The sequence below is a fragment of the Pteronotus mesoamericanus genome, unplaced genomic scaffold (genome assembly GCF_021234165.1).
Source record: "Pteronotus mesoamericanus isolate MK-2021 breed Mesoamerican mustached bat unplaced genomic scaffold, CSHL_Meso_final contig_74, whole genome shotgun sequence".
Taxonomy (NCBI): Eukaryota; Metazoa; Chordata; class Mammalia; order Chiroptera; family Mormoopidae; genus Pteronotus; species Pteronotus mesoamericanus.
The window spans coordinates 31,081,105-31,095,238 of NW_026555247.1; the positions used below are offsets into that span (position 1 = coordinate 31,081,105).

At 40.7% G+C, this 14,134-nt stretch overlaps 1 protein-coding gene across 20 annotated transcripts in view; it reads right to left on the bottom strand.

Annotated features, from left to right (window-relative positions):
• TCF4 (transcription factor 4) overlaps positions 1–14,134 on the bottom strand; it is a 331,867-nt gene that overhangs the window by 15,893 nt on the left and 301,840 nt on the right. For 16 of the 20 annotated variants that reach the window (XM_054583696.1, XM_054583692.1, XM_054583695.1 and 13 more), the window contains 2 exons: positions 12,900–12,976; positions 9,845–10,048 (listed from right to left, as the gene is read on the bottom strand). In XM_054583696.1, the coding sequence (XP_054439671.1) occupies positions 9,845–10,048; positions 12,900–12,976 (281 nt within the window). The remainder of the gene's footprint in view (positions 1–9,844; positions 10,049–12,899; positions 12,977–14,134) is intronic. The other 4 variants (XM_054583697.1, XM_054583694.1, XM_054583707.1 and 1 more) reach the window with 1 other exon arrangement.

Below are 14,134 nucleotides of genomic sequence, written 5' to 3' on the forward strand. Positions count from 1 at the left end.
TATGTTCAAAGATACTCAACTTCTAATAGCATCGCTAATGGGGTTACTTACTTATATCTGTTTGTGTCCTAAATAAAGGAGCCAAACTCAACACTTTTTCCTCCAGAAGGAAGTACCCTGCAGAAGGTGACAGGGACGGCAGGTCCCCAGGGCCTTTCTCACTTGTTCCTGAGCACCTGCTGTACTGGTGACCTCAGTTCTACACCTCAAGATTCAGACATTTCGCAAAACAGCTTTTTAAACAAAAACCAGCTGTTTCCCATCTAGACTACGGGGGGAAAAGTTTGGGCAGCTTACAGAAACATTACCCAGAGACTACCATTCTCCAATAACTTTCACACACTTTCAGCTCCAAAGGAGACCCGGCCGTGAGCAGAAGCCAGGGAGAAGGCAAATGAGAAATTAAAACGCGGAAACTCAATACCTTGGTTTTTGACAGTATGTCCAATTACCTACTCGAAAATGAACGTGGCTATTGTATCAAGACAATGCTTTCCCAAAGATGTCATTTAATTAATATTGGACAGATCTTGTGGTTAAACTTAACTTTATGGATATAAAGGAAGCTATAATTACGCACAACAGTGAATGGCAACCAATTAGGTAGAGTCCTTCCCTTTCAGGAATGCTGTTAAAGCTTTTTCTTTCTTTCTTTCTTTCTTTCTTTCTTTCTTTCTTTTTCTTTCTTTCTTTCTTTCTTTTTTAAGGTTTTCACTCCTAAAACTTCTTTGCCTAAAAAACCCTTCTTATTTTGAACCCATTTTACACTTGTTTTCTATGCAATTAAGATACTTTTGATTTTAAAAATTTACAGCCACAATAAAAGTTAAAATAACACAACGACCACAGATTTTGAAAAAATATAAAATGGCCAAGGCCTCGTCTTGGCTTTTAAACAGTGCCAAGTTGCTCCAGTATTTTCTGTTTTGGTATGAATGACATAACTGAATTACTTCATGAGCTGCTACTTTAATTCCTAAGGGTGGAAAATTCCATGAGTTAATTTAATTTGGATGTAAAAAATATACATGAAAACTTGCTCTTCCTGTGGACTCTCATGTGAAATGTCGGAGCCAATTGTCGGAGCTGCTGTGCTTCGAGGGGGGGCTGTCCGCTCGGTGCGGCCCTCATGGGCGCTGCTGCAAGAGCTGGCACCACCAGGCAATTTTCTTACCTCCGTCGGGGCGCCTAAGGCCTTCTACTTTCTGCATTTTTGAAAATCATGCTCATCCTATGGCTCTGCAGTGCCCTTTCTAGCCTGCCTCTAATGCCTGAAGTCCTACAGACCCGAATGGGAACTCAACGCCAGCTTCTGCAGAAAGCTTTTCCTAGCTGTTCCCTACGGCTGGACAATGTTCACCCTCCTCTGAATCGCTTCTTAGGTCACTTAATAACTCTGTTTTGCTTCATGGTTCGTCACATACTTGGGTTATCGCCCTCCCAGAGCCGCAGGCCTGCAGGCTCGGAGATGTTCACGTCCCCTGCAAAGGGCCCGAGGCACCGCACGAGTGAATGAACCCCTGTGCATTTTCTCCTATGCGCAGCTTATATACCCCCACCCGCAATTTTCTCTCTTGAGAAAACAAGGGTGATATTCTTTTTTTTTTTTTTTTTTAAAGTGCAAGCGTTGTTTGTGCCTTTTCTAAGTTACGGATGGTTTAGCATTGTGCCCTTGTCCCGAATAAAAGTTCAATAGAAATATGATGAAGGCCATGTTATTAAAAGGGTTGACTTGCTTTTCCCTCTGTTACTTAAGAAGAAAACAAAATAAAAACACGATGAGGTCGTTGGGCCTGTTTTAAATGTTTTCATATTTTAAAAGTGGGAAAGACAACAAGTTTTTGTTTTTATTTAAAGTTCACGGTGCCAGGGTGCTAAACACATATTTCAGGGGAAAAAATTAGAAAATGTGGCTTGGTTTGTCCTAGAAGATGGAGAAAGATTGTTCTTTGGGTATGATGGTCCAGTGCAGACTGACTGTTTTGTTTCTAGTCATAGGGCCTGAATTTTAGTAAAATAAATATTGGGGGAAAAGAGTGATACACCTAATTTGGACCCCCTGCTGTGAGATCTGGGCACGGGTCACAGCCCAGCCACTGTCTTAGGGGATGCTAACGGAGCGTGGGTGGTCACACCGCTATGGCTGTCGTCAAACGCTCTTGACTTCTGTTTGAATTAATTCATAAATAGCAAACGGGGAGCTCAAGGGTTCTGAAGCGGTTTGTAACTGATCCATGGTTAAGAGGATTTCTTTAAGTCAGCCAGAGGAAGGAAAATACTGCCTGTTCTCAGTTATATGTGGAATCTATGCAAAACAAAACAGAACAAACAAACAAAAATACTCAAAGATATGAGAGAGTAGAATGGTGGTTGCCAGGCCAGCAGCGGCTGGGGCCAGGGAGCGGGGGATAGGGAGATGTTGGCCCAAAGGCACAAATCTCCAGTTTTAAGATGAGTAAGCCCTGAGGTTCTCATGTAGGGCACAGTGATGGTAATCAACACAGAAAAAGGTCATTATGTGAGCGAACGGAGGCATCACCTGACCTTATTGCAGTAACCATTTTGCAATGTGTCCGTGTATCGAATCATCGCATTGTACACCTTCAACTTTATGTATGTTAGACATCAATAATATCTTAATAAAGGTGGGGAAAATTTGTTTTTTTAAATAAAGAGAATCTCTTCAAGTCCTTTTTTCTCTCTGTTCTGTTTTTCTGTTTTCTTAAAATAAAATACCTTATTGATAATAGTTAAAAACTTTCAATGGAGGATGTTAATCTACTCTCAGATATATTTGATAATTGTGGAGATTAGGAGAGATGGTGGAACGTAAGAGATAGGCAAATATAGTTAATTAAAGAAAAAAAAAACAAGAGCAGCTACAGAAAGATGAAATTATTGAATAAGATCCTGGGTGAAAGTTTACAACAGGCTCTTTAAAAGAGAGTCTGAAGTGCTCTGAGATAGAGGCAGTGACCTGTCAACCTCACTTTGGTTCCACCAAGAACAAGTCCTTTTGGACAAACCTCATTTCCCCATCCACGGGAACGCTGTGCGCCTGGAGTCTTGTGATAATGCCGCAGGCAGACTGAGGAAAGGCGGACCGCGTGAAAGGAAAAGTAGGGGGGCACACCGGCTGGGAATATTTAAACCCCAAGGGCAGCGGATGATGTGAGTGCAGGGAGGGTGTTTGCAGTATTGAACCTCAGGCTTTCGGCTCCATGTCCTCCCTGGTCAACATTTTTATTTGCGGCTTTGATGTGAGAGCATCATGGCACCCTTCAAATTTGCCATCCATAGAGCTGGCAGCGTATGGGACTGAATAAGGACCTAAAGAAGGCCTGAGACTAGGGACTAATGTGTGGAATATACCACAAAGTGCACGAGGACAGTTGAGAGACATGTGGCTTATGGACTGCATCTGATTACCAGTTCAGTATTTGTCAGCGGGATGATAAAGTCATCAAAACTAGCTACCTGCACCTTGTTCATTGTCCTTTAATGAAGATACAATATGCTGAATGGGTTTAATGATAGATTTGCCCTAGTCCACCCTGATAATTCCTTGAGCACTGTGTTCAGCTTGAGAGTCTACATACTAAAAGGTCCTCAAAAAAGAAAAGCATCCTTTATATGCTAGAGAGAATGCACTGGAAAGTCACAGAGTCGAAAACTATTTTTAGGGTAAATATTTGAAGATATAAATGTCTTGCCTAGAGAAAACATACAGAATAGACTGTCTTCAAATGACTGAAAATTTTTCAAATATTTGTTGGGCTGACTTAGGCTAACTCCAGGCAGAAAAATGGGGACAGCACAAAGAAATAAATTTGGGCTGGGCATAGGAAGAATTTCCTAACATTTGCTGGAAATGGGCTCTGTGGTCATTTGGAGCTACTCTGCCTTGGAGGAAGGAGGCTGATGGAGACTTGCTGACCACTTGGCAGGGAATTTGTAGGGGGATCTGGATGGAGAGGAGTTCTAAGGTCTCTGTGGCACCATGGTAACAACTGCTTAGAAATGAAGTCTGTGCTAGAATATACATGGGATTTTTGTGGAATCAAGACCCGGGGGAACCTAAGAGCGAAGATGGTGATGCCTCCCTGGGGCCCTCCCTTTGTTGGGGACGCCACACGGAGACAGGGCTTTCTGACTTGTGCTGCTCCCAGGACTGCACGCCAGTAAACGCTCCCCAAGGTGTCACATCACTGCCCACTCCCCTCTCTAACTGCCAAGTATTGTTGGCACAGCTAGATAGCAACACGTGGCAGGGAGCCAGGGGGCAACTGAGGAGTTTCCTTGAGTTCCATAGTCAAGTCAGAGTAACAGAGCGGTTTGTGACACCAGCCACCGTTTTGAAATGGTTACGGTGTCCGGGCAGAGAGGAAGTGTGGTGCAGCACTGCGGTATTTAGCACAAAGAGTGCCGGTCTCATCGCTGGCCTGGCTGGTTTTTAATTCTAGCTTGGCCATTGCTGGGGGAGTATCCATGCTGGGTGCACTTCCCCTTTCTGGGCCTCAGGCTCCGGCAAAAATGAGGACCATGAGCTAAATTGCCTCTGGGGTGCTTTTAGAATCTAATTTAAGTCATTTGTCTTCTGATGCCCTTGGGGTCAAAGTTCTCCTATATTTAATGCCAATTCAGTAAAAAGGTGCTTCTTCACCTCATGAATGCTCCTCTGCTAAATTCTTTTTAATCCAAAGTCAAGCTAAGAACATTATTGATAAGAGAAAAGCTGGGCAAAGACCGACTGACATCAGTGCTTTCTGACACGTGCCATGTCCGACTCGGGGGGCTGTGGGATGGGGGTGCAGGGGATGCCATAGAGGACAGGTGCGGGTGCAAGTTCACAGGGCTCTCCCACCCCTAAGTCCACTACAGCAACTAGGTCCTTGCAACGTCACTACCCCTCTACCAAGGGACAGTGGGATCCTTTCTCCTGGAAAACAGAGCTGGGTCCATCCTCTCTCATGGAGCCTAACTCTGCAGCAACTTGTTTTTAAATACGTGTCCATTCCTACTAGACTGTGAATCTCCTGAGAGCGGAGACCACCTACTAGTATTGAGCCTGACATTTGGTTACCATCTGATAAATGGTTTTGAAATGAGTAAGTGGACTTTAAGCAAAAAGGATCTGGGAACCACATAAGCATTATATATTAATAGTGCAGGAGCTTTTTAGCTAAATGATCCTGTCGTTGCTCACTCTACTGACAAGTAATTAGCAGCACATACAGAGTCACGTGAAGGCATGTTTGGTAAGGGTTTTGGTAAAAGAAGAGATTGGGTCATCTGAAAGGGTTGCTTTCAGGTCTCGTCTGTGAAACTGAATACTGAATGATTAATGGAGAGATTTATATTTGGAAAACTGCCACTTCAATAATTTATTTTAAAAATCTAATGATTTACTATCAGGAATAACCATGGAGATAGCGGAGGCACAGAGGAGATTATATCTGAATGAGAGCTTCTGAGTAGGCTAGTGACAAACCCAGAAGTTTCCAAATTCTCCCACATTCCAAGCTTTCTGCTTAGATTCTATTAGAAAAGTGAGTGGCTATGGTAGAAAAATTAACTTAAAATTTATTACTTTAAGGAGCCTTGTAAGGAGAGTTCACATCTCTTGACACTTTCCACTGACAAACTGACTTAAGAGTAAGTGTTTTGACAATGTTGATTTTAAATCTAGAATGCAACCACATTGGGGGGAAAATTTTTTACCTCCACATTTGGGTAGAGAACTCCTCTGGGAACTTGGCCATGAGATACTGGGAAACTTCTTTCATCAATGAGCATTTATCAAGATTTGAAAATCACAAGCTCTTACCTCCTGAAATTAATTCTTAAAAGGCGTACCTACATACTACATAACCTCTGGGAAGTGCTCATGGTAGTAAAAAAGAGCATGGACTTTGCAGTCAATGTATCTGAGTTTAAATCTTGCTTCGTGACTCGAGACTAAAGGCTCTTGTGACCAACTCCTAAAATGGACACCATTATCATCCTCACTGGGCTCTTGTGAAGACTTCCTGACACAACGCATACGATACTTGCGGCAGTTGGGCTGGCAACTGGTCAAGCACGCAGAAAATGTTAGTTTCTGTTCTTCCCTTTCTGTTTACTGGGGGGGAAAACAAAATGCAATACACAGTACTTAAGGAATTTACAGTAGAGCTGGTAAGGCAAAAGTCATGCCTACAAAAGACACAGCTATGCATAACTGAGTGAGATTAATACCCTGCCGACGGTACGAGTCACAGTGCTATAGGTGTAAAGAGAAAGCAATTATCACAGGTGGAGGTAGCAAGGCGAGGCTTCCTGGAAGAGGCAGAATTTGAGTCAGAGCTCTGAGAATGGGTGGGATGAGATGGACAGAGGTGGGCAGAGCCAGCCAATTCAGATAGATATTAAAGAAGTAAGTACTAAGAACACACAGGGCAGATTCTGATAAATGTGCACAGGCTGGTGTTGCTGGAAAAGCTTCTGTATACTGAAATAGCTAAACATTCAGTTTTTGGTAAATGGTAATGGGACTTTATAAGCTGAGCTAGAAAAGTGGCCTTCATCTTGTAGATAATGGAAAGCTGGGGAAGGTTTTTGAACAGGAAAGCGCATGGCCAAATAATATCTTCTAGAAAGCCCGCAAGCCTACAGCATTCACTGAAGTGTTACGAGCCGTGCTGCTGTGAAAAAAATCCCTTTCATTATACTAATACTTAGTAAATCACTGAAGACCTACTTCAGAACTCCAAGGAAAACATTTTATGAATCAAAAGCTAAGTACAATATGTTAGCAATTAAATGAGATAACATAATAGCCGAGGCAGAACCATGGTTTTCCCCACCACGATTTCAAGCTGCTGCAGAAAGAAATGCTTATATCATCTTCCAAGTTATCAAGCCATTTCGTTTTGATTTTCGAAAGGCGTGGAGAAAGGAAACGAGAAGAGTAAGTAGGTCAAGAGGATTCAAAGCTGTCTATTCTTTAATCAGAAGGAATTATTAAGGAGAGCTATAAAGGAGATTTGCTAAAGAAAAAAACAAAACCAAAAAAAAAAAAAAGAAATATATCCCCTGCCCTGAGATGGTGTTAGGTTACTAGCACTTGCTTCAACTGCAGAACAACAAATGAAGGTGTGCAGTTGGGAAAGAAAACTCCCTCCAACGCTGCTCTGTGGAGTTTCCGGTGCATACCTCCCACTGCTACTTTATTTACTGCAGCTGGCCAAAGTTTTATAGCCTGTTTCATGTATTAAAATTCAAATGTGGAAAACATTACCAGTATCCTCCTTGAATTTTTTTTTGTTGTTGTTGAGGGGGAAGGGGGGTGCGTTTTTTTTTTCTCTTCCCCTTCAACTTCCTTTTTATTGTGGAATGTATCAAATGGTCAAAGGCTAACTTCAGACTGACTAAATTCAAAAACTATTTCCTTTGTTCTTATGTTTTTGTTTGAAAATTCATACCAGTTTGCACAAGGAAAGAAATGGCAATCCAATCTAATTCACACACGTTATGGAGTTTCAGGCGGAAGAGCTCAGATTGTGCGGACCTGCTAAATATTTTTGAGAAGGAAGAGGGACTGCACAACCCCACTTTGTTTAAGGACAGCAGGTTGTCGCCGTGTCACATCTTTAAAGTGGCTTTCTTGTCTGGTGGGCTCTGCGGTTGCCCTTGATGGAGTTATAAATGTCTTCAGAGGAGCGGGCGAGAACTTCTCCTCATCAGCAAAACTAGTCACTTTATTGCTTCTGTGTACTTTTTCAAAATCAAAGACACTGGCTAATTATTTCCCTTTTACTGTTGCTCTGTTTCATTCTCTCTCTTTCCCCTCCACCTGGGTGAGCTGACTCTAGTCTCTTCCTCCTATCCCACCTCTGAATCAGACTCAAAGAGAAGGCAACTCAAAGGTCACACAGTTCCAAACAGCATCTATGTATAGTTTATTATTTTAAAGAACCGCTTAACCTACATCTGGTATTTAAGAGCAAACTTTACATATTTATGGAAAAAAAAAAAACCCCAGCTCTGAAGCAATGCCCTGGGTGCATGTTGCATCCGTTTAACATATGCAAAACGAACACAGCTACAGAAATTAAACTATTTTTCTCCTGATTGAGAGCAGATATACAGAAATGGTTATAAGTCACAGATCTGGCTTTTAATAAAGCCAGATTTCTTAATTAAAAGCAGTATTGTTTAAACATTGTAGCTCAAAAAAAAGAGCTGTACAAACTAAAATCTCATATTATATGCATCCCAAGTGTATTTAACACATTACCTGAGGCCAAGCTAAATTAAAATCTAGCTTTTCCTTTTGTTAACTCTTAGCAACTGCCATGAATAGACAAACAATTTCTACTCAATGATGAATTTTGGGGGTAGAGGTCAAGGAAAAGCAAAAAAGAAAAAAATGATTTAGCTTTGGCATTCAAAAATATCTTTCCACGTTTTAGAAGTGAGGTCATTGCTTCTATTTATAAACCAGTATTTTTGGTTTCAAATTGGTTGCAGGTTTCCATAGTACACCACTCAGGATGGTGCTCTTAGTCTCAGTCTTTTATTAAGGGGAGAAATTGAAAGGAGGGCAGAAGAGTACTATTGAGCAAGGAGCCTCCGAAGAACCTGTGCTTATTTTGCATTCTCCTTTTGGAATTATCTTTAAACAAGAGACACTTTAGGGATAACAGGAAAAAGGCCTTCATCCAAGAAACTTTGTAAGAGTCCGTAAGGTACAAAAGAGAACACTAAACTTTAAAAGGAGCTGATTTACACAGAATCACTGGCAATGTTAAATTCTCCAACCATTTGGACACCTCATTAATTGTCATCACTTAATATTTTATTAGGAAGATTCTCTGAATCTTCATAATCATCTCCAACAAGGATGCGCTCCCAAATCCTTACCAAAAATAGTGGGCAACACTGAAATTCCAACTGTAATAAGGACAAATCTGCTTACGGAGCATTCACATACAGCCCTATTTATAAGGAGGCAATGGTAAAACTACCATATACTTCAATTACACAGTCCCACTATGCAGTTTTACCTCCCATACCCAAAATCAAAAACATTCATTTGGTTTCTTTAATTAAAAAAAATTCAACCTATTCACCTCTGAAATGTCAGCAATGCACCATGAACATAAGCTGGTTGGGTCTTTTAGCTAAAGTCACCAAGATGAAGAATTTAAAACACCAGTAACGACCCAGCAATGCTCTCTTGGGTATGTGCTTAAGTGAAATGAAGACGTGTCCACACAAAAACCTGTACATGAATGTCCAGAGGAGCATTTTCATAATAGCCAGAGTGGGAATAACCCAAATATCCATCACCTGATGACCAGATAAAGGTAATGTATACAATTAAACATTGTTTGTCAATAAAAGTGAACGATGCTCTGATATATGGTAAAACATGCATAAACCTTGAAAACATCGTGCTAAGTTAAAGAAGCCAGTCAGAAAAGACCACCACATGTTGCATGAATCCATTTATAGGAAATGTGTAGACTAGGCAAACCTATATTAGATCAGTAGTTGCCAAAGGCTGGAGGGTGGGGGGCGGGGAGGCAGACGGGAGAGTGACCGCTAATGGCAAGGGGGATTTCTTTCCTTTCTGGAGGGGGCCGACGTGTTCTAAAATTAGACAGTGGCAATGGTTGCATAACCTTGTGAATATACTAAAACACAGTGAACTGTAAACCTTAAATGGGTGAATTTCATGATAAGTGAATTATATCTCAATTAAGCTATTTTAAAAAGATAAAAACAGCAGCACTAGTATTTATATTTGAAGGTCTAATTTTATATGATAACTACAGAGTCTACAAATCGTATCACTTACCATGAGTGAATGTCTGTTGGCTGAAAGAAGACCGGTTCCATACCCTGAGCCCAGACCACCCATCGCTCCATTATGAGAAGGTCCAATGATGCCATGCATGTCCCCATGGCCACCAGGCATAGCTGTGGATGGGCCCACTGCATGATTCCGGAGAACGTGAATAGCATCATCCAGTCTTTCTAAACGATCTTCAATTCGGCTTTGCTGTTGGTTAAAAAATGATGTGAAATTTAATGTAGTTTGAAATGTATGCATAGGTCACATAAGTAAAAATTGAGTTGACACAAACTACACTTTGAGTTTCTAAATATGTTTCCAATAGAGTTTATTTCCTTAAGATCATAATAAAAATAGTTTCCTTCCTAGACAATGGGTGAAAAATGTTCATGTTATAATTACAGTCTTATTTTTCATGAACAGAAACAACTCAGTAATTCTTCCAGGACATTCTAATGTACATATGCTAAACTATATATTGTGTTAGCTTGAAAGAGAATTTGGACTTACTTCAGAAAAGAAAAACATTTATTGAATTTAAATAAGATTCTGACACGCATTGGTTAAAAATTAAAAAAACTAACAATGGGAAGCCAATTAAGTTATCTTCTTGAAGGCAGTATTTCCTTGGTCTCCCGTGATACAGGATACAGTCCTAAGTATCAAGTCAGGGACAGGTAAATGCATATAGACAGTAATTTCTTGAGTACTATCAATTTTCACTTGCATTTCTTGCTTTCTATCTATTATCACCAGCTTGTGGGTGTGCATGTGTGTGTTTGTATAGAAGGGAATGGGGACTCAAAATGATTACAGAAAAAAATTACAATAATTCTGTCAATCAAAGTGGTATGAGATTTCAAGACTGAAGAATAACAAAAATTTGAATTAATGTTCACCAGGGGCTTCTGAATGATTTCAAAGTCGTTACTATAGTATAGAAATCACTCCCTTATACAAATAAAAACCAACAGAACTTCTTTTTTTTATTCCGGTCATTTTTGTTTGAAAATTCGTATCAGTTTGCATAAGGAAAGAAATGGCAATCCAATCTAATTCATACATGTTATTGAGTTTCAGGCGGAAGAGCTCGGATTCTGGGGACCCGTAAATATTTTTGAGAAGGAAGTGGGACTGCACAACCCCATTTGGTTTAAAGGACAGCAGGTTGTCACTGTGTCACATGTTTAAAGTGGCTCTCTTGTCTTGTGGACACAGGCCCTGGAATTTTTCTGCAACTAGATAAGGTCTATACTATAGTTTTTGGTAAAGAAAAGGGACATGTAGACGTGCCTTTGTTTTACTGTTTATTTTCAGTGTGATCAATAATGATATCAAATAAACAGCTGCATAGGAATCTCCAGTGTGCACTTTAACATATACCATTCCATTGGGTCCTCATTGTACATAAGTGAGGCAGGGAGTGAGGCAGGCAGGAAAGATGGTATTATCCCTGCCATATAGATGTGCAAATGAGACTCAAAGAAATTGAGTGAATTAATTAATCAGGGTCACATTGCCAGGAAATGGTAAAGTCAGGGTTGAAATCTAAGTCTTTTGACTTCAAATCTAATGCCTTTTTGTACTACATCATGCTACAATCCGCTTTGATTTCCAATGAGCTGTGCGAACAGATGTACTAGCTCTACTGTATGAGAAAAACAAGTTCAGATTATTCTATACTGACAGGAAGAATGTGTGTCTAATACAGTTAGCCTATGGTACAGAGCATTCTGATTTGGTGGGCTTTGGTGTTAGGGGACCTCCCCTAAACTCCTAGCTAGGCTACTAATGTGACCTTGGAAAAGTTATTAACATCTTTGAGTCTATGCTTCTTAATTTATGAAAATGGGAATGAATATATATGCACTTCCAAGTGCAAATGTAAGCATGAAAAGAAATAATACATGTGCCTCCCATCCCTTCTGGCTCACGGCTTCTGGGTGGAGAGAGCAGTTTGTGCTTGCGGATCCCCTCTTGAGTGCTGAGAATTCAGAGGAACTGAAGTAGTTCCCAACTATAGACCTAGCCTTTGCAATTTTACAGCTGGATTAAACCCAATTTTGATAGATGGGTCCAAGGGAATAACTGATGGCGGCCACCATTTAAAACAACTACGGGTCACCTGGACGGAGGCTGCAGATTCTTTGGGCCGGGCAGGCGGTGCATGCGCCATCTCACCCTGTCCTGCCCCTCAGTGGCGAAAATGCAGAGCTGGATGATTCACACACCACCGCGAGGAAGCGCACAAAAAAGGAGCAAACACATCTTTGTATTTTAACTTCTAGATTTTCCTTAATTTAAACAGTAAGCCAGAAGAGAAGGAAGGAGACCCTGAATGGCTGGCAAGACGACAGTAATTTAGATAGAGGGACAAATCTACATCTTCTTCCCTGGTCCATCTCAAACTATGGGGGGAAAAGGGAAAACAACATGAGAAGAGTGAAGAGCTCCTTGCTGCCACCCCACCCCATTTAATTCACGTACAGTCTAGACACTGCCCGGAGCAGTGGTGTTTCATGCCCCTACCACTCTTAGTTAAGAAAGCTGGGAGCATCAGACACTGAATCATCATGTACTTATAGAATTAATTAAACATGCAAATTTTCAGCTATCCCTTGCTGGAAAAGCAGAGATGCAATGATAATTATTAGACTTCTATGAGAACCAAAGTGAATGAGGAAATCGTTGATTTCTTATTCCAAGGTCAAGAGGAGAACTCCTGTAAACCTGTTATTCTGGAAAGCAGAGCAGGGATATATAGAATCTTCACCTGTTCCAGCTGCACTGCTTAGCTGGACCTTCAGCAGTTCATATTAGAGAAGTTATTTAATCATCAACAGGGATCTTTCCCTAAGATGGGAGGGAGCCAATATCCTTCCAGGATTTTTAATCTTTCACCTGGTCCCAGGTTTCAGAGCCCTGGGGCCTATACCGTATCTGAGTTACAATATGCAAACAGGACCAAACACAGCCTAAACTTGGAGGGTGAACTAGAGACAGAAAGAGAAACATGGTCCAAAAACGGATCGAGCAGAGGCTAGCAGATGAGACTTACCAAAGAGTGCAAGGGTCCTTCATAATTAGGAGATGACGAGGCCTGTCCTCCATTTCTAGACCAAACAGCTGTGCCTGCTGATATTAAAATGGAGATTACAATGCAATCGATGTAATCTTAAAAACAATCTTACCAACATGATAAACAGTTCTTTTAGAAATGGCAATGCTGACTTCCGTGTGGACTATAAGGTAAATACATGTAAACTTCCCATCCAAGAATTCCGGGGCAAGGAAAACATTTCAAATGTAAAACATGAAGACTTTACATACACTCAGCAGTCTCTCAGGTCTCCTTCTAACAGGGGGAGTTTTAGCTAGGGAGGTGTTCCTCGATAGAAAACCACCACTACAGAGTCAAGGTACTTCTCAGAGTGCCAAGGGGGGCTCTTGTTACATCTTCATGCAAGGCCAGTTTGTTAAACCAAAATTCTCTCACCAATGAAAAACAGCTTTGCTACTTGTTATTAAAATGATCCTTGAGAAGGAATAAGCCTTCAGAAACTTTTTAAGAAAATAAAGTTAGTTGGCAGTGATCCACAAAACTAGAAATTTAAAAACTCGATATAACAATGGTAATAAGTAGTTCTTCCGAAGTTCTTTTATGATTCACCAAACTTGCAGGTAAAGAAAGATTCCTGCTCTAATAAATATTACGTGTCTAATCTCCTACTTTTAAGTTTAAAATAATACAAACTCAGTATAGAAAATAAATAATTCAAGCTTTCTCCCTCAAATCTCATGCCCCAACACAGTTATCACTTTAAATATTCATTCTTCCTGTCATTTCTGGGTGTACATGTATTTTTATGCTGAATAAAAATAGAATATTGTGTTCAATTACTTTTAGTGACAGAATCTGGACAGAGCTATCAGTGTGAAAATAGTAATCTGTCCCCATATTTACATCTTCATAGAGTTCTTCCTTGCTAATGTGTGGTCTTTAACTATGAATTACTAGGACCCCAAAGTGGCCTTGTTCCCATGTCTTCCACGGAGAACATACTACTCAGGTTTAGGTTATTCGGGGAGTTTTCTGGAATGATTTGTGCATAATGTCCCACTCTCGTGATGAGCCTAGGGGTGGGGTGGCAGAATGGTGAGCAATGAATCTGTCTGAGCTCCCACATTGTTACAGATGTAACCTCAACAAGTCCCGTGCCCTTCCTGGGCCTTGTACACTCATCTGTAAAAGCAGAGCATTAGACTAAAATACCGTATTTTGCTGTGTATACT